This window comes from Orbicella franksi, chromosome 4, assembly GCF_964199315.1.
Source record: "Orbicella franksi chromosome 4, jaOrbFran1.1, whole genome shotgun sequence".
Classification (NCBI taxonomy): Eukaryota; Metazoa; Cnidaria; class Anthozoa; order Scleractinia; family Merulinidae; genus Orbicella; species Orbicella franksi.
The window spans coordinates 28,651,259-28,675,569 of NC_138148.1; the positions used below are offsets into that span (position 1 = coordinate 28,651,259).

Genomic DNA, 24,311 nt, shown 5'->3' on the forward strand with positions numbered 1-24,311 from the left:
ACTTTTGATCTTACATAGCCATGACACATTGTTAAAAAAAAGCGTTCTGTGGGTCTTTTGTTCTTGTTTCGAGCCTGGCTGATGCAAAAACGTTTTAGGCAGCCAGACTTCAGAAAATTACTTTAGAATTTGACAACTTCTCTGGCTCACATATTGAGTTGAATTGAATTTTTTCACTAGGTATATTTAGAAGACCACCAGTGTCAGATTTTTGAAATTAAAGTCACGCTTGAATATCGATTGAACAATTTCGATTTCGAGTCTGTTCACTTAAACAACAATGAGTTGTCTGGTGACAGACCAATGTAATTATCTAGCCATGCATGTAGCTTATGGAGGTGCATTGTTTCGATGGACATAAGTGTTGCAAGGTATCCCGACGTGCCGAACAAACATCCCTTCGAGAGTGAGTAGCAATGCTTTCAGTCCCTGAATGATACGGAAACTGCGATTAGTACTGGCAATGTGGACCAGTTTGGTCCGAGTGCGACTTAAGTTTTAGGTTTTATGCAGGATGCCTGAAGGCGTTACTTGTAATCAGTTTGTTCCATTCGTTATGCACGACGTACAATCTGCTTTCCATAGATTCCGTCAAGTCATGTAGTTTCGTCGTGAATTGAGTGCGCAGTTTTGACCTGGAATAGATTAAGGTACCGTATATCTCTCATTTGATGTCTCGTAAAGACAAATTAGCGGTAAATTTTACTTTTTTCCGACTTTCTTGACGATAATTTGCCCCATGGTTAAGAGGTTTGGAGTTAATCAAGTGATCAATAAACAGCTACTGTTTACAGTTGTTAGCGTTCTTACAAATCCGTAGATACTGATTCCTTTGTAGTTATCGTATCTTGTTTAAAAATTTGATCAAATTTAGTGAAAACTCAGTTGAAAAAGACAGGAACTTCATAATCAACTAATACTGCGTAATGCAGGTTTAGGAATGCTTTCTACGGCCAATGAATTCCATTCAAATGTCTCCAGTTTTGGCAGTGCCTTGAAGAGAAGGAGATCTCGAATTCATAAAGATGGCAAACGAAAACTGAGCTAAAGTCAACCTTCACAGTCCGGTTGTTCAAAAGAGGGTTAAATAAACCTTGGATTAGAGTTAATCTGTAGAATTCTCTAACCAAGGTGAAACCTTGTTCAAAGCAGGGCCAGTTTGTGCGTTGGTTCGTTATTCTTGGCTAACTCGAGAAATGTCAGAAATCAAATTTCAGAGAAATTAATTCACGATTTTCAGATTTCCATACACGCGCTTTAATTACTTGCGCAATCATAATTTGGCGCTATTTCAAAATCGAAAATTGTAAAGTACCTTTTTTCGACGCCTTATTTTAAGATCTCTTTTTCTGGAAAGTTGTTTGTTATGTCTCCCAAAACAACTGATAGCACGCATACATTTATTTATCGGGTAAAATGTTCATAATATTCCGTGTTGACGAATTTGGAGACGACGACTTACTGAGAAGCTGTCTAAGTTTTATGCAGGCTGCCCGAAGGCGTTACGCGTTATCGATTGGTTCCATTCATGTGCAACGCTTCTTGAAATGCATTCCGACACATAGATTCTCATAAAGTCATCCAGTTTTATCGTCAGTTGAGTGCACAATTTTCACCTGGAGTCGAGAAAGGTACTGTTTGTTCCTCATTTGATGTCTCCTAAAAAAAATTAGCAGGCAATTGTCCTCTTTTGCGGGTTCCTTTTGGTTTGTAGCATGTTTGAGGAGTTAATCAACTGATGAGTCAATACTTATTATTTATAGTCTGCTTTCAATGTTGGCGCTGTTACAGAATCAGTAGTTTGTCAATCTTGTTGTAAATGTATGTATTAGTGACAATTAATTTGAAAAACACTGGTAACTTCATAATCGCCAAACGCTGTGGAATGCATGCTTTCCTCTGCTGAAATTACAACATTGAGACTTCGTGTATTTTTCCATCAGTTGTGTTGAGTTCGAGGAGGAGCAAAATTCCAATTCACGAAGTTGGTAAGCAAGAACTGAACAAAAGTATAGTTTAACAAGGTAAGCTTTGCAAAGTTATCTATCTGTTTTATTTAGCGGGTAGTAAGTTTTCCCTTACCGAAGCACTTTCACTTTTGATTTTTTTATAATTATAATACAATGTACAAAAAGCCAGCCCTGTGGGTTTCAGAGATTTGAATCGAGAATGGCTTATTCAAAAGCGCACAAGTCTTGGCTCAAATCTATTGTTTCGGACTTTTGTAACGCTGGTATGGCCAGTAAGGAAATGTGTATAAATTTATGGAATAATGAAAATGGACAAGAAATGCAGCTAATTTAACTATGAACAGAAAGGAAATTTAATGTTTAGTCATGAAAGTCCTCTATTTCTCGTGATGATTTTTCAAATTCGCCAAGAGAGATTTTACGCACTTCGTATTAAGCTACCGAAAGTCAAGAAAGTGGCGTCAGACTGCCAATTACGAGACGTCAGAAAATTATTCACACATTTGACAACTTCCTCTGACTCACATATTGAGTTGGGTTGACTTTTTTCTGTAGGTGCATTGAAAGCGCCGTCTGTTGCAAACTGAAATATACGAACATGCAGTTTTAAGCTTATTTTCAAGATTTTTTATATTAATGTGGAAATTGAATACAGTATTCGGCAATTTCAATTTCGAATCTAGATCACTTAAAGAATGCTGAATTGTCTTGTTCGGACCATTGTAATTATATGCAGCCATATTTGTGGGAGGCCCATTGTTTCACTGGATATAATAAGTGCTGTAAGGTATCCAGCAATGAACAAACATCCCTTCGAGAGGGAATAGCAATGCTTTCAGTTAATGAATGATACGGAAACTGTTATTGTGGACCAATTTGGTTCAGGTGCGACTTTAGCTTTTGGTTTATATGGGATACCCGAAGGCGTTACGTGATCAGTTAGTTCCATTTTTCTGTGAACCTTTTCTTGGAATGCACGCCGACATGTATTCCGCTTTCCATAAATTCACCGACATTGATTCATCCAGTTTAATCGTATTAATCTAGCGGCAGAGTTTTTACCTGGAGCCGATCAAGTCGATCAAGGTACTGCATGTCGCTCAGTTGATGTCTCTTTGAGGTAAATCAGCTGACAATTGTACTTTTGCAGGGTTTCTTTATGTTTATAGCTTGTTTAAGAGATGCAGAGTTAATCAACTGATTAGTGAGTAATCTTGTGTTTACAGTCTGTTTTCAATGCTTGCGTTCCTTATCATCTTGCTGTAAATGTATGTTGTCGAATTCTCTGTGGTTATCATATGCAGTTTCATACTTTGATCAAGTTGAGTGACAATGAACTTGAGAAAGACTTGTAAACTTCTCATAATTAATAGACCAACACTTACTGTGGAATGCGCCTGTTGTGGAATGCTCGCCATTACTGATATTATTGAGACTTTGCCAGTTGTCCATAAGTTATCATCAATTCGAGGAGGAGCAAAATTCGAATTCATAAATCTAGAAAACGAGAAAATGTGGAAAGTTCTCTATCTTCTTTATCAGGCGGATAGCATGGGTTGTAAGGTTTTCGCTTACCGAAGCACTTTCACTTTTGATGTTACATGACTGTAATACGTTGTTAAAAGGAGCGTTTTGTGGATCTTGTGTTCTTGGGTTCTTGTATCGAGCTTAGCTGGTTTAAAAGCGCACATTCAAGTCTTTAGCAGAGATCTATTATTTCAGACTTTTTTTTTGATACTGATATAGTTAGTTGGAAAGTGTGTATAAATTTGCAATGCACAAGAAATGCATGCTCATTTAACCATGAACAGACAGGAAATTTAATATTCAGTAATGAGTGTCAGCTATTTCTCGTGATGATTTTTCACATTCTCCAAGAGAGACCTTACGCACTCTGTAGTAAGCTAACGAAAGTCAAGAAAGTGATGAAGGACGACCAATTACGAGCGTTCAGAAAATTACTCAAAAATTTGACAACTTTCCCTGACTCACAGATTGAGTTGGGTCGACTTTTTTTCTGTAGGCGCATTGAGAAGACCGTCTGTTGCAAATGAAAATATACCAACATCCAGTTCTAAGCTAATTCTCGAGTTTTTCGACAGTAAACGTGCACAACTGAATACATGCAGTATTCGGAAATTTGTTTAAACAATTCTGAGTTGTCTTGATCTGTCAGAGTAGTTTAGATAATAGAGGATATAAAGAATATTCAGGTCAATCTGACATATATTCGTTTTAAGGGCACTTATAGGTGACGTTTGCAGTACACCAGCATATATGTTAAATCCGTCACTGGTGGTGACAGGACCATTAAATCATTGTTCAGGGTCTCTGATCAATCTGCGTGTCTAGATTTTTGGCTGCGAGTCGAGAAAATGATAGCCTTCTTTAGATTATATACTTAAATATTTTTTGCGTGATTCCAACATTACAACCTTCACAACCCGGTTGTCCAAAAGAAGGTTTAATTAGAGTATTAATTCAGATCGATAACAAATATTCGTTTTAAGAGTACACTAGTGACTATTGCAGTACACCAGTATACAGCTAGTTTTAACTCTATCATTGGTAGTGATCGGACCATTAAAGCATACATACATATCAGTAGTTCAGGGGTTCTGATCAATCTGCGTGTCTAGCTAGATTTTTGGCTGCGAGCCGAGAAATTAATACCCTTCTGCAGACTAAATACTTAGATAATTTTCGCGTGAATCCAACATTACAACCTGCAGAGTCCGGTTGTCCAAAATAGGATTAAATTAACCTTGGATTAGAGCTAATTTGTAGAATTCTCAAACCGCGGGTGAAATGTCGTTGTTCAAAGCAGGGTTTGTGGGTCGGGTTGTTATTTTTGGCTAACTCGTGATATTGGCTTTCTGCGAGGTTAAGTTGGTGCCAGAGTGAAACGGATGTGTTTGATTCCTTTCCCTAATTGAAATATTAACACTTTGTTACTGGCTGTGTGGCCCAAATCGTCCATGCCAGCAACCAAAAAACATGTCTTATGTCCTGGTTACCTCTTGCTCATTAAGTCAGAAATGTCAGAAATCAAATCAAATTTCCGGATTTTACTTTCTTATGTCTCCAAAAGCAATCGCGTGAGTACATTTATATTTCGGCTAAACTGTTCATAATTTCCCGTGTTTGCGGGTTTCTTTACGTCTGTAGCATGTTTGGGGAGTTAGTCAACTGATAAGTCAACACCTACAGTTGACAGTCTGCTTTCGATGTTTGCGTTTCTTACGGTATGGGTAGTTTGTCAATCGTGTTGTAAATGTATGTCATCGAGTTCTCTGTAGTTATCGTATGTAGTTTCATCAAGATTAGTGACAAATAATTTGAAAAAGACTGCTAGCTTCGAATTCATAATCACCAAACGCTGTCGAATGCACGCTTCCCACTAATGATATTATAACATTGAGACGTCGGTAGTTTCTCCATCAGTTGTGTTGAAGCAAATTCGAATTAACAAAGTCGCTAAACCAGAACTGAGCAAAAGTCTAATTTAACGCGATAAACTGTTAGTAAACAGTTAGTAAGGCTTTAATTTCTTTACCAAAGAAATGATTGTAATACATTGTTATACTAGAAGCGCCCTGTGAGGATAAGAGATTTATATCGAGCCCTTCTGGTTTAAAAGCTCAAAAGTCTTGGCACAGATCTGTTATTTCAGACTTTAGTAACACTGGTATGGTTAGTTAGAAAATGTATATAAAGTTAAGGAATAGTGGAAATGGTCAAGAAATAGAAGAACATCCTAGCTGTCATGAACAAACAACCCTTCCGGAGGGAGAAGCAATGCTTGTCTTGTAGTCTCTGATCATAAATGCTTCGAAATAGGGATTAGCACAGACACTGTGGGCCACTTTAGTCTGAATCGCGGCTACTTTATTTTTTTAGGCTTACCTTGTCTATGGATAAATATCCAAAATCAGGATCAAAACAGGGTTTGTGGGTTGGTTTGTTATCCTTGAATAACTCGAAAAATGGGTTTTCTTTGGGAATTAGTTGTTGCCAGAATAAAGCCTGTTCGATTCCTTTCCTTAATTCAGTCAAATATTGATACTTTAGTGCTGGCTGCCAGACCCAAATGCTCCATGCCAGCAACCGGCCAGAAAAATGTCTTACTTATATGCTGGTTACTTTTTGCTCATTACGCCTGAAAGCGGTGAAAAGTTTTGAAAATATCTGTTTTTGTTTTCACATTAGAAATCAATTTTCGCGGAAATTAATTATTCACGATTTTCAAATTTCCATATACAATTATCCGGCTCGACAGTTGCGCTATCAAAATTTGGTGCCTTTTCAAAATTGAGGCGGAGATAATAACATCGCGTTCGCATTTCAAAGTTCCATTTTCCCCTCTAATCTTAGGAATTCTTTATCTGGAATTTTATTTTGATATGTCTACCAAAACAATCGCATGCATACATTCTTTATCGGTTAAAATGTTCATAATTTCCCGTGTTGACGAATTTGGAGACGGCGACTTATTGAGAGCCCGTCTAAGTTTTATGCTGGCTGCTCGAGGGCGTTACGCGCGATCGATTGGTTCCATTCATGTCCAACGTTTCTTGACATGCAATCAAACACATAGATTCCCATAAAGTTATCCAGTTTTATCGTTAGTTGAGTTCATAATTTTCACCTGGAGTAGAGAATGGTACTGTGTGTTACTCAGTTGATGTCTCTTCACAAAATGGCGGGCAATTGTTCTTTATTGTGTGTTTTTTTACGTTCAATTAGCATGTTTGCGAAGTTCATCAACAAATTACTCAATACCTATTGTTTACAGTCTGCGTTCGATATTGGCGTTCTTACAGAATCAGTAGTTAATCTGTCAATCTTGTTGTAGATAAATGGCATCGTATTTTCTGCGGTTATCGTATGTAGTTTAATCAAGATTAAGACAATTAATACGCAAAACACTGGTAACTTCATAATCACCAATCGCAGCGGAATGCATGCTTTTCACAAATGATATTATAAAATTAAGACTCCGCCAGTTTTTAATTCCATTGGTTGTGTTGAAGAGAAATTCGAATTAACAAAGTTAGTAAAGGAGAAGTGAGCAAAACTTTAGTTTAACAAGATAAACTGTGGAAAGTTATCTATCTTTTTTATCAAGCGGACAGTAAGTTTTCGCTTACCGAAGCAATTTTGCTTTGCTTTTACATAATTTTAATTCATTGTTGCCAGAAGTGCATTGTGAGATTCAGAGATCTGTATGCAGCCTGGCTGGTTCAAAAGCGCACAAGTCTTGGCAAAGATCTATTATTTCAGACTTTAGTAACACTGGTATTGTCAGTCAGAAAATGTGTATAAATTTAAGGAACAGTGAAAATAGACAAGAAATGCATGCTCATTTAACCGTGAACCGAGCGGAAATTTAACATTATTAATAACTGAATGTCATCTATTTCTCGTGATGATCTTTCACATTTTCCAAGAGAGACCTCACGCGCTTAAGCAGTAAGCTACCGAAAGTCAGGAAAGTGTCGTTAGACCGCCAATTACGAGACTGACAAATTTATCTGTGTCACATAATGATCAGAGGAGTTAGGTTGTTTTTTTCCCTGAAGGTGCATTTAGAAGACCTGTACGGGTCCGCAAATGATCCCCAAATTGGACCGCAAATGATCCCGGACCGGAAATGATCCCCATATTGGACCGCAAATGATACCGATCAAAAAATAAGGAATAGCACGGATTTATATCGGAGGAAGGTGACAACATGTACAAAAATTATGAACTAAAAAACATGTTTTATTTTTTTACAAAAAATATTCCACAGCTGCTGTGTTGTTCTTCGAAGGGTACAGATCGTCTTCACTGTCACGCAATAAAAGAAAATAATAAATCGAAAACCAAACAATGGAAAAAGCTAAATTAAGAAATTGTGATGTACGCTATAGAAGATAACTAAATAAGACACTTCTCCAAGTTTTAGGCCTGTGCGTTTCCCCAAACTTCAGATATTCGTCGTAAATGTTTCCCAGAAATTTACAGAGCCCAGTAAGAAAACGCCATGTTGGTGTACATCCGTGGTACACCAATATGGCGGCCGGAATATAGTGTAAACTTCTGGAACTTACTTTGGCTTTCTAGGCGACTGATTATCAGTACTAAACAAAAAAGCATTTATATAATCACTTTTCCTAATGCTCTAACTTCTAAAAAGGCCCAAAATCATGAGATAAGTATATATTTTTCACCAAACTCGATCGTAGCCTTGTGTCACGCAACCTCCATGACCCTGAAATTCAAAATGCTCTGGAGTCCGAACGAAGCACGCTAATTGTAAACAGATATAAATATACCGCCTCTTATGCCTGATGAGGATATAAACACATCACGTGAAGACGATCTATTGAGTTAGATGTCTTACAAAAACACGTACTTGTAAACATCCTCGGAATCTCGGTGGCGATAGTATCAAACATCTATCAAAGAGCTAATTGTCAAAACGAAGCGCAAGCCTAATGGCCTTACTTGGTCATGAAGCTGAACTTCATAACTATAGCTTGGAATTTTGGCTTCTTAGAATACTCAAGTAGTCATTTCCGAGGAGTTAAAGTCAGAATACGACCAAGGAAAAATTACAAAATAAATTTGTTCAAATTTCCAGTGCTACACACTAGGTGTTTTACAGAGTGATGAAGCGTTGTAGGCTTGTGGGTCTGCTCAGGTGACAGCGTCTTCTGTAATAGTTGCTTCGTGGTTAGATTTTAGTTTAAAACTTTAGACGAGTGGCGTTAATGGCTGATAAAATGTGATTTAACTATAACACCGAAACATCAATGTTTAACAAAGGAAGATATGTAGCGTATGTTGCACCGATCATAATTTTACTGAGAATTGCAAAGAAATGCAAGCCAAGTCGTGTTTTGATGATTGAGTGGTGATATTCATAACATCGTAGTTAGCAACAAAATTTAGTCGCAAGTATGAAAAAAAGAGCGAGTTGTAAGCCAGTATAATTATAAGATGGCTTTAATAAAAACATCGGTAGTGACGTACGCCAATTCCCTATCCACACCATCCCACCATCCATGCCATTCCTTATTTTTTGATCGGGATCATTTGCGGTCCAATATGGGGATCATTTCCGGTCCGGGAACATTTGCGGTTCAATCTGGGGATCATTTGCGGTCCGGGATCATTTGCGGTCCTGGGATCATTTGCGGACCCGTACAGACCGTCTGTTACAAACTGAAATATGCGAGCATGTAGTTTAAAGCAATATAGTTAGTAGGTTTTTAATTATAATGTGTCCCGAATTAGTAGAGGGGTGTTTCCTGTCGGCTAAATATTTTTCGACACGTAAATAACGTTTATATATGTTATTTCCGAGATTTTTTAATATTCATTTGCAAATTGAATACAGTATTCGGCAATTTCAATTTCGAATCTAGATCACTTGAACAATGCTGAGTTGTCTTGTGTCGGACCATTGTAATTATCTGACCATGTTTGTTGGAGGCACAGTTTTTCGCCGGACATCACAAGTGTTGTAGGGTATCCAACAATGAACAAATATCCCTTCCAGAGGGAATAGCAACGCTTGCAGTCGCTGAATCCTGAACATAGATTCCCATCGAGTTTTATCGTTCATCGAGTGCTCGATTTTTACCTGGAGTCGGTTAAGGGACAGTATGTTGCTAAGTTGATCTCTTAATAAGGTAAATTAGCAGACGCGTGCACTTTTTGGGTTTTTTGACTTTTATGTCAAGCGATAGAGCTATAAGAGTGCAGTTTAAGAGCTAGTGGAGCAAAAGTGATCATTTATAGTTACTGTTTTAAGTCTTTGTTGCTATGTTTGTGTTCTTACAAATCAGTATTTCTTCTATCTTCTGGTAAATTTATGCCACCGAATTCTTTGTGGTTATCATATCTAGTTTAATACTTTGATCAAATTTGGTGACAATGAACTTGAAAACGAGTGGTAAACTGCTCATAATCAACTAACACTGTAGTATGCGCCTGTTCAGGAATGCTTGCAATTACTTACACTATTGAGACTTCGCCATTTGTTAATTGCATTTGCGTTGAGAAGTAAAATCCGATTCTTTAAAGCTAGTATGCGAGAACTTAGAAAAAGTTTAGTTCAAAAGGATAATCTGCGGCAAATTCTGTATTTAATAATGAGCGTGCAGTTTCCGTTTATCGAGGCACTTTCAGTTCGGATTTGACGTGATCAAATGACATTGTTAAAGGAGCTGCCTGCTACAAAGATAAATTCATTGTAAATACTCTAGCTCCGCTTATACCGTAAAATCCCTCGTTAAAGCCCTGGGCTTATATAACTTCATAAGGGGTGGGCTTATAAACGGGGGAGGGGGGGGGGGCCTTATCTCCTGGGAGGCAAATAAGCGGAATAGAAACAATGTTTCGGAACGAGGGGATAAAACGTAGCTGAGAAACGACTTAAAGCTAACATGCCATTACATTTAGAGCTCTTACCTTATTACCCGTTACGGTATTACCATATTATTACCCTGTTACCCTATTAGCCTATAACTTTCAATTAAAAAGTTTATAAAGAAGCGCAAAGGGAACGCACTTATGCATTAGATGGGCTCATGCCCGGGGGGGGGGGGGGGCTAACAACCGGGGGGAATTTAACGTGGGATTTTACTGTATGATATAAAGATAAATAATCAGAAAATTGTACTTCTTTGCGGGTTTCTTTAATATTGTTTAAAGCTTGTTTTCGATGTTGGCGTTTTTACCAATCAAGAGTTTTTCAATATTTTGTGGTAGATTCATGTTATCGGATGATGTACAATTATGAAATCATGACGATATCAGTGTTTGTCCTTTTCTAGGGTAGGGTGGATATGATATTTATTTCGTTATGAACACATGCCAGAGGAAACATCGAACGTCTGATATTGACATGGCATGTCTGCAATATGCGGGAGTTAGTTATGAGACTTGATATAAATATATAAATTCTTTCTAAATCTATTTATTTGCAAATGTAACTTGTATTGTATATGTAGTATATCCAGGTCAGGCGCTTCAAAACACTCTTCGTTTCTTTTTGTTCTAAGTTTGTTCCAAAAGATCCTTTATCACTCTGATAAGACAACGATTATAGCCAACAAATGGGCACTTGTCTTTAATAAGAGCCCTTCTTCTGACATCTGTGAGGGATAAATCTTTACGGTATCAGTGTTTTTTCTTCTCAGGAAGAGTGCATATGATATTTAGTTTGTTTTGCAGGCCTAAGTTTCTTAGTATTTTAAAGTCAAGCACGTAAAAGCAATCTTCTTTTTTAATCTTCCAGGATCTCCAGCAGGATGGCTCTGCAGCCGTTTAAGGACGAGCAGTTGAACTATTTCAAGTTTGCTTCTATTGTACTGAATGAATTCCCCAAGGCTTTACGCCAAACGTTCAGATCCATGTGGGACAACACCTTTGGACACCTCCATGGTTTCCAACCCTGGGATGACTCTATTGTGGTAAGAAATCTGTTTCTTGGTTCAGAAGGTGGCAGGACCAAAGTTCCCACAAACCTCTCTTACGAAGAATGGGATTGTACAGCCTTGTTCCAGGCCACTATTTACGCGCGGTCCTTCGCTCTGCCTGACAGCGCTGGTCACCACAAGACACTCAGTGATCTCTATGTGAAGCCTCATAAGTTGGCCCATGGGAGTTTCCATGTCTCTGTGGTGAGTCCGGGCGGAAATGAGGCTGAGACATTTGCACTTGCAATTGATCAACTTCGACTGCTAAGAAATTCACTTTTTCACTCAACCAGTTCTGAAATAGTCAAAGGAACATTTGATCTATACATACAACATGCCAAAGATGTATTCAAAGCTCTTGGAGTCAAGACAGACCCCATAGATGTCATTGGTGGTTTGACTGAGTCAGACTTTCCCATAAAAGAAGTTCGCAAATTGGAGCAAGCCATGAAAGAGGAAAGCCAAGCACACATCAAGTTCCTGGAGCGCGATTTAAGAGAGTTATTAACTGCAATGAAGGCAGTCAGTGCAAGTAAAGCTGACATCGGCCGGTTGGAACAAAAGATCAGTGATCTGAGTGAAGTTCCAGCTCAAGATAAGCCAGGTAAAAATTCAGTTATGACATTGTGGGTAAATCGGCACAATCTAAATTCATTACCTGTAGTGAGGGTGAAATCATAACCCCATGTACACCTGCCCATGCATGTTCTCTTAAATGAGCACTGTAAAGTGGTTAATCATCACCAGTGTGCAGATTTTTGTTTCCGACTCGCGAAGCACCCATTTGATTTCCTTATTTCTCAGTGGGTGTGGATTTTCCAGGCTCGAATTAAAAGAGCAAAAGAGCACTCCAAAAGCCGCAGTACCCTGCCCCAGGCGACGCCTTGAACAACTATAACACTTCACTTTGCCCTCTTACAGATGCAATTAAAGAAGACATCTCCAGGTTGGAACAAAAGATCAATGATCTGAGTGAAGTTCTAGCTCAAGACAAGCCAGGTGAAAATTCAGTTATGACATTGTGGGTAAATCGGCACAATCTAAATTCACGACCTGTAGTGAGGGTGAATTCATAACTCCATGGACACCTACCCATGCATGCTCTCTTAAATGAGCACTGCAAAGTGGTTAATCATCATCAGTGTGCAGATTTTTATTTCCGACTCGCTAAGCACCCATTTGATTTCCTTTTTTCTCAGTGGGTGTGGATTTTCTAGGCTCGAATTAAAAAAGCACCAAGAAAAGCCAAAAAAACGAAGCAGAGTCATGTCCTTTTGCAGATTAATCTGAGGCTCAGATGAAAAAGAATGCTTATTGACAGCGATTTAATTAAACCAAAACTTTCCGACATCTGCACTATCAGTAAGCTTATGTCATAAAAGAATTGGCTCAGGCTTTTAGCTGCGAGTCTATCGACTTATTTATTTACTTGGGATGGCAGAGCGAGAGAGCACTCCAAAAGCCGTAGTATCCTGCCCCGGGCGACGTCGTGAACAACTGTAACACTTCACTTTGCCCTCCGACAGACTCTCGCGTGCGAACTCGAGAGACGCACGTTAAGCATGAACCAATTCTTGTTATATCATAAGTCAGATTATTCTCGTATTTTCATTTATTGTTAGTTAGGATCTATTGGAGGACTGACGTATAGATGACGTCATTAACATTTTTTTGTTTCTTTGTTATAGATTCCATGTTGCCACGCGTCTCTAAGCAATAGATCACAGTCAGAATGTGGCAAGAACAGGGACACACGCTACCGCCTGGTGTGCTACTTGTTTGTTTTTACCACATTTTGACGTCATCGGTGATCTATTGCTGAACAGACGCACGTTAACATAGAATCTATTTGTTAAATTGAGACAACTAAGTAAACGTAAGCATGCATTGTATGTCTGGTAATGATGTAGGCTCGCGCTTATGTCGATAGCAACTTTTTAACCTTAGCTCCTCGTCACAGCAAATGGTAGAAGATATAGCTAAAAAAGGGCTAATTGATGGCTAGCTTTCTAAAACCCAACTTGAAAATCTCCATAATAAACGGCGACGATAGAAGATGAGGGTTAAGAGAGTAACTCTCCAATATAGGCACCATTAACAGGGTAATCATCTTAGTTGCAAGCTATTTTTAGATCACTACGGCTTTCATAAATCACAGGTGGGTTTAGAAATAGACAATCCTGTGACGAGCGGCTTTACATTCATTGTCATCCCCCATAAAAACATCCACGTCACACGCGGAAAGCTCTTGGGAGGGATTACCTAAGGGAAAGGGCCTATATGGGGGATAAACTCTCTTAGTTTTCTCCTTCTCTTGAAAGCGGTTACATGTAATTTATTTCATCAACTTAACTTGATTAAGGAGGGAATAATTAAGCCGACACAGAACAGATCGAACAAGCATCTTAGTTATGTTAGATCCACGTCGCCGTGGTATTGCAACGCGTAAGTACACAGGTCCTATTAATGCAGAAAATCAAAAGGTTGCAACGTTTTTCATGTAAATATTCTCCATGATTATTAGGAATTTTATTTTGTGTTTCAAAAGATACGAAGCCATCCCTACCAAAGTCATGTCTTGATCCTATGGTTCCACACTTTACTGGCCGCCAGAAGGAGTGCAAAGAAATCACTGGTCACGTAACTTCTGGATCCACCCGAATCGTGTCGATCTGGGGTTCGCCAGGATTCGGAAAAACGTCGGTTGCAATCGACGTGGGACATCATCTCCATTCTCAAGGAATGCCTGTCTACTACCTCTCCTTACGAGGACTTCAGTCAAAAGCTGATCTGGCATCAAAGCTTCTTAGCCTTTTCAGACCACCTGTCGCAAGGGATGAACAAAACCAACTGCGTCTTTCAAGCGATGATGAGGTTTGCTATCTTCTCAGCGGAATATCAGATAATTTTACAATAATTCTTGATAATGCTGATGAGTTATTAAGTGAGGAGGCGGATATGAAAGTAAATTTCCTTAAAGACATTCTCAGACGAACCGAGAAAGTGACATTCGTAATAACCACGAGGGAATCTTTAGAATCTATCAATGTGCAATTCTCAGGTTACCAGGCTGTGAGAATAGGTCCATTAGACGAGTCCTCTTCCCTAGAAATGGTTCAGAAATTACTCCCAAAAGCAACGGACTCTGACTGCAGACGAGCGGCGCAAATCTGTGGGCATGCACCTTTGGCTATAAGGATAATGTGTGGCGCTTTTTCTGGAGATGATGTTGAACCGAGTCAATCTCTGAGTGACTTTCTCAATGCCCTAGAAAGTAAGAATATCTTGGATATGTTGGACAATCCAGATTATTTAAACGATCTGAGATTGAAACACCTATTGGAATCTTCTTTTCGGAGACTCCCTGCTCAGGAAAAAGAAGCCCTTGTGTCCTTGAGTGTTCTTCCAGCAAGTTTCGATGTAACTATCGCTGCAGCTGTTCTGGGTATATCGGAAATGCCGCTGGCAACGAGGGTATTGCTTTATCTTCGGAGAAAATCATTTCTTGATTCAAGTACCAAGCACGGGTCGTTCTCAATGCATCAGCTAATTCGTTCGTTTGCAAACCAAAGGGAAGAGCATGAAATGAAAGAAACGATTCTAAGATCAAGAACCCGCTTGTGTGCATTTTACGTCTCCCGATTCGAGAAGCTAAATGAGAAGTTCTTGACAAGTGATTCCATGTCGGCATTTATTGACTTCTATGAAGATGAACAAAGTATAACTCAAAGTTTAAAAGAGGGCTGTTCGGACTCTAAAACAGCTAACAGCGTGTTTGAGGTGTTGGTGAAAGCTGAGCTCTTTCTGTACTCAGTTTACTGGAGAGATAGATCCAAATTTGACAAGATTTACGACTCAGCTCTAGAAATGGCTAGGAAGCTCGAAGAAAATGGGTTCTATAGGCAACTGCTTGTTTCCAAGGCTTTGTATCAGGTAACTTGGGGCAAAAGAGGAAACACAATGCAGCTGCTCTCTGAAGCGAGGAATCTTGAAGAGTCATGTTCTCCCGTCTCAGATGATGACAAAGGAAAGCGATTGTGTTATAGCGGCATCTATCAACTGGTTAACGGCCAAACAGAAACTGGAATTCAATCCTTAGAAGAGGCTGTTTCTTTAATGAGTGGCACCCCCGAGAAACCTATTCTCAAAAATATTGCTTTTGAGATCCTTGCTACCTATCATGGCTACAAAAATAACTCCTCTGGAATGTCAAAGTTCGTCAGCAAATCATTTCAGGAATGCCAGTCACCTGGAATAACACAACTTCTTCTTATTCCTCCAATGGAAAGCACAGGAAAGAAAACTGAAGAAAAGGAATGACACAACAGCCTCTAAAATTAGAAATTATTTCTCTTGTGAGTGATGCAGCAAAACATTTAATGGACACTGAAACCAAGCGATGCATAATCGACGCAGTGCAAGACATAACAAATGACATCAGAAAAACCCCAATCCAAAGTTCACTTGGTTCATTTATTTTCCAGTGCAATGCCAATATCACGCTACAGTGTGTTATGAGCAAAGATGGAGGCGCAGACGAAACGCCCCAAGGAAGAATTATCAGTTGTCACGAAACGGCAGTCAATCTACGCAAGTGCCCCAGGACAGCTCCAGCTAAACGAAAAAGCGCTCCTAACAAAGAAATCAGGCCAAGACCATTTCAGGCTACACTAAGGTCACGTAGGCCTGTAAAAGCGGATAGCCAACAACCTTCCAGACTAGCTGAAAATACACAACAGAAAAAAAGCCACCTTACATGCATTTCAACAACTCAGGCTAAACAGCAAGGCCATGACTCAAAACTTATTAAAGAGACTGGAAAAGAACATTCAAACACAGCTGGCAGTAACCGTTTACCGTGGAACGCGCAACATGAACAAGGCGACTTTTCCTCAGCTCTTCAGTCTGTACAGCATGCATTGGATATCAGACTTAAAGTGCTGGGAGAAGACCACTCGATCACAGCTGACAGTTACCATTCACTCGGGATCACACAACATAAACAAGGGAACTTCTTCTTAGCTCTTCAGTCTAAACAGCGTGCACTGGATATTAGGCATAAACTATTTGGAGAAAAACACTCAAGCACAGCTGACAGTTACCATTCACTCGGGATCACGCAACATGCACTAGGCGACTTTTCTTCAGCTCTTCAGTCTAAACAGCGTGCTCTTGATATCAAGCTTAAACTGTGTGGAAAACAACACTCAAGCACAGCTGTCAGTTACCATTCACACTCAAGCATTGCTCACAGTTGTCACTCACTCGCGCTAACACAATATAAACTGGGCAATTTTTCCTCAGCTCTTCAGTCTGCACAGCGTGTACTGGATATTCGGCTTAAACTGTTTGGAGAAGAACACTCAAGCACAGCTGACAGTTACTATTTACTCGGGATCACGCAACTTGAACTAGAGGACTTTTCCTCAGCTCTTCACTCTGCACAGCACGCACTGGATATTAGGCTTAAACTGTTTGGAAAAGAACACTCAAGCACAGCTGACAGTTACCATTTACTCGGGGCCATACAATATGCACAAGGCGACTTTACCTCAGCTCTTCAGTCTGCACGGCGCGTACTGGCTATTATGCTGAAACTGTTTGGAAAAGACCACTCACGCACAGCTGACAGTTACCATTCACTCTGGGCCATACAATATGCACAAGGCGACTTTACCTCAGCTCTTCAGTCTGCACAGCGTGCACTGGATATTAGGCTAAATCTGTTTGGAGATGAGCACTCAAGCACAGCTGACAGTTACTATTCACTCGGGGCCATACATTATGCAACAGGCGACTTTACATCAGCTCTTCAGTCTGCACAGCGTGCACTGGATATTAGGCTTAAACTGTTTGGAGAAGAACACTCAAGCACAGCTAACAGTTACCATTCACTCTTGATCACGCAACATGAATTAGGCGACTTTTCCTCAGCTCGTCAGTCTGCACAGCGTGTACTGGATATCAGGCGTAAACTGTTTGGAGAAGAACACTCAAGCACAGCTGACAGTTACTATTCACTCGGGGCCATACATTATGCAACAGGCGACTTTACATCAGCTCTTCAGTCTGCACAGCGTGCACTGGATATTAGGCTTAAACTGTTTGGAGAAGAACACTCAAGCACAGCTGACAGTTACCATTCACTCTTGATCACGCAACATGAACTCGGCGACTTTTCCTCATCTCGTCATTCTGCACAGCGTGTAGTGGATATCAGGCGTAAACTGTTTGGAGAAGAACACTCAAGCACAGCTGACAGTTACTATTCACTCGGGGCCATACATTATGCAACAGGCGACTTTACATCAGCTCTTCAGTCTGCACAGCGTGCACTGGATATTAGGCTTAAACTGTTTGGAGAAGAACACTCAAGCACAGCTGACAGTTACCATTCACTCTTGATCACGCAACATGAACTCGGCGACTTTTCCTCATCTCGTCATTCTGCACAGCGTGTAGTGGATATCAGGCGTAAACTGTTTGGAGAAGAACACTCAAGCACAGCTGACAGTTACTATTCACTCGGGGCCATACATTATGCAACAGGCGACTTTACATCAGCTCTTCAGTCTGCACAGCGTGCACTGGATATTAGGCTTAAACTGTTTGGAGAAGAACACTCAAGCACAGCTGAAAGTTACCATTCACTCGGGATCACACAACGTGAACTAGGCAACTTTTCTTCAGCTCTTCAGTGTGCTCAGCGTGCACTGGATATTAGGCTTAAACTGTTCGGAGAGCAACACTCAAGCACAGCCGACAGTTATCATTCACTCGGGATCACCCAACGTGAACGAGGCGACTTTTCCACAGCTCTTCATTCTAAACAGCGTGCACTGGATATTAGGCTTAAACTGTTTGGAGAAGAACATTCAAGCACTGCTGACAGTTACCATTCACTCGGGATCACACAACATAAAGTAGGCGACTTTTCCTCAGCTCTTAAATCTAAACAGCGTGCACTGGATATTAGATTTCACCTGTTTGGAGAAGAACACTCAAGCACTGCTGACAGTTACCATTCACTCGGGATCACCCAACGTGAACGAGGCGACTTTTTCGCAGCTCTTCAGTCTAAACAGCGTGCACTGGATATTAGGCTTCAACTGTTTGGAGAGGACCACTCAAGCACAGCTGACAGTTACCATTCACTCGGGATCACACAACATAAAGTAGGCGACTTTTCCTCAGCTCTTAAATCTAAACAGCGTGCACTGGTTATTAGGCTTAAACTGTTTGGAGAAGAACACTCAAGCACAGCTGACAGTTACCATTCACTCGAGCTCACACAATATAAACTGGGCGATTTTTCCTCAGCTGTTCAGTGTAAACAGCGTGCACTGGATATCAGACGTAAACTGTTCTGAGAAGAACACCCACGCACAGCTGACAGTTACCATTTACTCGGGCTCGCACAGTATGCAGATGGCGACTTTTGTGCATCTCGTCAGTCTACACAGCGTGCACTTGATATCAGTCATAAAGTTTTAGGAAAAGAATACTCAAGCACAGCTAACAGTTACCATTTACTCGGGATCATGCAACATGCACTAGGCGACTTTTTTCAGCCCTTCAGTCTAAACAGCGTGCTCCTGATGTTAGGCTTAAATTGTGTGGAAAGGAACACTCAAGCACAGATGTCAGTTACCATTCACACTCAAGCAGAGCTCACAGTTTTCACTCACTCGCGCTCAAACAAAATAAACTGGGGAATTTTTCCTCAGCTCTTCAGTCTGCACGGCGTGTACTGGATATTCGGCTTAAACTGTTTGGAGAAGAACACTCAAGCACAGCTGACAGTTACTATTTACTCGGGATCACGCAACATGAAGTAGGCAACTTTTCCTCAGCTCTTCACTCTGTACAGCGCGAACTGGATATTGAGCTTAAACTGTTTGGAGAAGAACAATCAAGCTTAGCTGACAGTTACCATTCACTCGGGGCCATACAATATGCACAAGGCGACTTTACCTCAGCTCTTCAGTCTGCACAGCGTGCACTGGATATTAGGCTTAAACTGTTTGGAGAAGAACATTCAAGCACTGCTGACAGTTACCATTCACTCTTGATCACGCAACATGAACTCGGCGACTTTTCCTCAGCTCGTCAGTCTGTACAGCGTGTAGTGGATATCAGGCGTAAACTGTTTGGACAAGAACACTCAAGCACAACTGAAAGTCACTATTCACTCGGGATCACACATCGTGAACTATGCAACGTTTCTTTAGCCCTTCAGTCTAAACTACGTGCACTGGGTATTAGGCTTAAACTGTTCGGAGAGGAACACTCAAGCACAGCTGACAGTTACCATTCACTCGGGATCACACAACATAAAGTACGCGACTTCTCAGTTCTTCATTCTAAACAGCGTGCACTGGATATTAGGCTTAAACTGTTTGGAGAAGAACGCTCAAGCACAGCTGACAGTTACTATTCACTCGGGATCACCCAACGTGAACGAGGCGACTTTTCCACAGCTCTTCAGTCTAAACAGCGTGCACTGGATATTAGGCTTAAACTGTTTGGAGAAGAAAATTTAAGCGCAGCTGACAGTTACCATTCACTCGGGATCACACAACATATAGTAGCGACTTTTTCTCAGCTCTTAAATCTAAACAGCGTGCCATGGTTATTAGGCTTAATCTGTTTGGAGAAGAACACTCAACCACAGCCGAGAGCTACCATTTACTCGGGGCCATACAATATGCACAAGGCGACTTTACCTCAGCTCTTCAGTCTGCACAGCGTGCACTGGATATTAGGCTTAAACTGCTTGGAGAAGAACACTCAAGCACAGCTGACAGTTACCATTCACTCTTGATCACGCAACATGAACTCGGCGACTTTTCGTCAGCTCGTCAGTCTGCACAGCGTGTAGTGGATATCAGGCGTAAACTGTTTGGACAAGAACACTCAAGCACAACTGAAAGTTACTATTCACTCGGGATCACACAACGTGAACTAGGCAACTTTTCTTTAGCTCTTCAGTCTAAACAGCGTGTACTGGATATTAGGCTTAAACTGTTCGGAGAGGAACACTCAAGCACAGCTGACAGTTACCATTCACTCGGGATCAGACACCGTAAAGTAGGCGACTTCTTTTCAGCTCTTCAGTCTAAACAGCGTGCACTGGATATTAGGCTTCAACTGTTTGGAGAAGAACATTCAAGCACTGCTGACAGTTACCATTCACTCGGGATCACACAACATAAAGTAGGTGACTTTTCCTCAGCTCTTAAATCTAAACAGCGTGCGCTGGATATTAGGCTTAAACTGTTTGGAGAAAAACACTTAAGCACAGCTGAAAGTTACTATTCACTCGGGATCACACAACGTGAACTAGGCAACTTTTCTTTAGCTCTTCAGTCTAAACAGCGTGTACTGGATATTAGGCTTAAACTGTTTGGAGAGGAACACTCAAGCACAGCTAACAGTTACCATTCACTCGGGATCAGACACCGTAAAGTAGGCGACTTCTCCTCAGCTCTTCAGTCTAAACAGCGTGCACTGGATATTAGACTTCAACTGTTTGGGGAAGAACATTCAAGCACTGCTGACAGTTACCATTCACTCGGGATCACACAACATAAAGTAGGTGACTTTTCCTCAGCTCTTAAATCTAAACAGCGTGCACTCGACATTAGGCTTAAACTGTTCGGGGAGAAACACTGAAGCACAGCTGAGAGTTACCATCCACTCTAGCTCACACAATATAAACTGGGCGATTTTTCCTCAGCTGTTCAAAGTAAACAGCGTGCACTGGATATCAGACGTAAACTGTTCTGAGAAGAACACCCAAGCACAGCTGACAGTTACCATTTACTCGGGCTCGCACAGTATGCAGATGCGACTTTTGTGCATCTCGTCAGTCTACACAGCGTGCACTTGATATCAGTCGTAAAGTTTTGGGAAGAAAAACCATCAAGCACAGCTGACAGTTACCATTTACTCGGAGTCACACAACATAAACTAGGCGATTTTTTCTAAGCTCTTAGTCTGCACAGTGTGCACTGGATATCAGGTTTAAACTGTTTGGAGAAGAACACTCAAGCAAAGCTGACAGTTGCCACGCACTCGCGCTCACACAATATAAATTGGGCAAATTTTCCTGAGCTCTTCAGTCTGCACAGCGTGTACTGGATATTAGGCTTAAACTGTGTGGAGAAGAAAACTCAAAGACAGCTGACAGTTATCAATCACTCGGGGTCACACAAGATGAACTAGGCGACTTTACTTTAGCTCTTTCGTCTAAACAGCGTGCTCTTGGTATCAGCCTTAAACTGTTTGGACAAGAACGCTCAAGCACAGCTGACAGTTGCCATTCACTCTTGATCACGCAACATAACTAGGCGACTTTATCTCAGCTCTTCAGTCTGCACAGCGCGCTCTGGATAGTAGGCTTAACTGACTGTTTGGAAAAGAACACTTAAGCACTGCTGACAGTTACTATTTACTCGGGGTCACACAACATGAACTAGGCGACCTTACTTCAATTCAGCTCTTCAGTCTAACCAGCGTGCTCTTGATATCAGGCGTAAACACTGTTTAGAGAAGAACGCTAAAGGATAGCTGACAATTTCCATTCACTCGAGCTTACACAATATGCGCAAGGCGAATTTTCTACAACTTGTCAGTCTACACAGCGTGCACTTGAGATCAGGCGTAAAGTTTTGGGAGAAGAACACTCACGCACAGCTGACAGTTACCATTTACTCGAGCTCACACAATATAAAGTAGGCGACTTTTCCTCAGCTCTTCAGTTTGCAGAGCGTGCATTGGATATTTGTCTTAAACTGTTTGGAAAAGAACACTCAAGCACAGCTGACAGTTACCATTAGCTCAGGCGTACAAAGCATAAACAAGGTTACCTTTTGTCAGCCTTGCAGTCTAAATAACTGAAAGTCACCGTTTACTCCCTATTATAGAAACACGTTCAGTCCATAAACGTTTTATTTTCTGCTAAAGATTGCTGAGACTGAAAAGCTTTGAAACTCGTTTATACGTTGTACGTTGCGACTCCACATGCGACAGTTCGTGAAAATGAGTTTATAGAGTGGCTAATTCGACAAAATAGAAACAAATATATCGGAAGTATATTCTATTTAACATTGTTACTAAATAGGCGATTTGCATGATGGCGTCATTTGACTACAACTACTAGAATCCTTCCCTTTTTCTGTTTATGTATGATAAGTAGGGAAATTGTTATTTAAACTCCACTTTGGCTACAAACTTACTCGTTTACTGGCCGATTTTAGGGTCCCGACACTTGAATATGGCTTACATGATGATTTTTTCGAGATTAAGTAACTTTATTTTGAAATGGAGGAGCTCGTGGAGCAACATTAAAACTCTCTAAAAGATCCTGAAGGTGGGTTTTGGGGAGGAAAATAATTCAGAAGGTATCTTGAGTAATTATGAGAGTAATTTTTTGAATTATCTCAAAATTCTAGGCGAGAATTGTAGTTGAACGAACGTTCGTGTCTCTTCGCGTTGGTTCACGCTACAAAGGCAACATGCCTTTCAAATGCGACTAACTACTCTTCGGATGGCCAATTGACCTTTAGAATCTTGCTTCTTTTAGTGAATTGTGTATTGAGTCAATTTACGACGCGTTCAACTCAATAACTTTGAATATGTGGGCGGTTGCCTTGGTCACTGCTTGCACGTAGTCTCAAAAAAAAATCGTAGTAAATTCTAGATTTTCTCGATTTTAGTTTTCGGGATGCGTTTGTTTATATATTATATATATCGGTAAAAAAGTTCTATTCTCATGAAATGTAAACAGCAGAGTTGTTTTACAACATTTTTGAGTTTATCGGAATTGTTTTTTACCTGTTTTGCTAAGTTCTTCTGATTAAAATTTTTTTTAAAGTTATGTTACTTTCCATGAATTCAACATTTTTTTTTTCTGGAAAGTACATTTTGTGTTCTTTCAAATGAGATACAGTAAACTGCATTGCTGTAAATACTTGGCAAGATATCAAATAAAGAATACGATTTGTTAAATTTGCCGGACGTTTTTGGCTCATTATACAGAATTGAGTTAACGATTTACACTGCTCGTGATATTTGAACATACTGGCAAAATTGCGCGTGCCTTCAGGCGAGTGCAATTTGAAAGAATTTTCAAATATCATTGGCAGTGTAAATCCTTAATTGCTCGAGCTGAGTAGATGAACCTCGTTCGAGTGCTGCCGTTTTCAAGCACGTCGAGCTCCACTCTCACCCCAGAGGCGCAAAAATATACTTGTGCTTCCTTTGTAATTACAACTACAAATGGTCAGACGTTCAAGTCCTCTCGGATAAAGACTATAAACCGTAGGCCCCGTCTCCTGCATCTTCGGTGTTACGTGGTTAGCCGGGAAAGTTAAAGAACCCACACACTTATCGAAAAGAGTAAGGCAAGTAGTTCCCGGTGTTGTGGTCTCACCTTATCTCACAGGTTGGTGCTTTACATAGGGTTAACCTCAAAGCACCTTTGCCCCTTGGACAGAACTGTCCAAAAAATTGCTTTAACTATGACTAAGTGTCATCACCTTGCGAACTTAACAAGATGGCGGAAAAAACCCTTATAGGCTATGCAGGGCAACGCATCCAATTCGTAAGCGCTTGGCTGATGTTACCGTATAATTCCGAATGTAACACCTCCTGTTACTTTCGGAATAAGCTGGCAAAAGGGGTCGCTACTTCGGGGCAGCCGTTACTTTCGGGTGGTTGGTAAACGATTTTGCAGTAATTCAGAGTCTTTTAGACAAAGCAGACGCGTAGCACGAAGTTAACAATTCTGTTTATGTACATATGGGTTATTGACCAAGTTTGTTCGGTCAAGATGGCTAGATATTGACCAAGTTTTCTTTTTGCG

The 24,311-nt window shown here is 40.5% G+C and overlaps 2 protein-coding genes across 2 annotated transcripts in view; both read left to right on the forward strand.

Annotated features, from left to right (window-relative positions):
- The window catches only part of LOC145485681 (uncharacterized), a 79,019-nt gene extending 57,586 nt beyond the window's left edge, over nucleotides 1-21,433 (forward strand). Inside the window, 3 exon segments of the mRNA XM_081464312.1 lie at nucleotides 17,111-19,009; nucleotides 19,012-20,031; nucleotides 20,034-21,433. Of these exon segments, the coding sequence (XP_081320438.1) occupies nucleotides 17,111-19,009; nucleotides 19,012-20,031; nucleotides 20,034-21,433 (4,319 nt within the window).
- LOC145485115 (uncharacterized) lies at nucleotides 11,276-15,850 on the forward strand. Its single transcript, XM_081463791.1, has 2 exons — nucleotides 11,276-12,047; nucleotides 13,992-15,850. Exons 1-2 carry the CDS (start codon nucleotides 11,276-11,278, stop codon nucleotides 15,761-15,763), a joined length of 2,544 nt encoding a protein of 847 aa, XP_081319917.1. The 3' UTR covers nucleotides 15,764-15,850.
- Nucleotides 21,434-24,311: the final 2,878 nt, after the last annotated feature.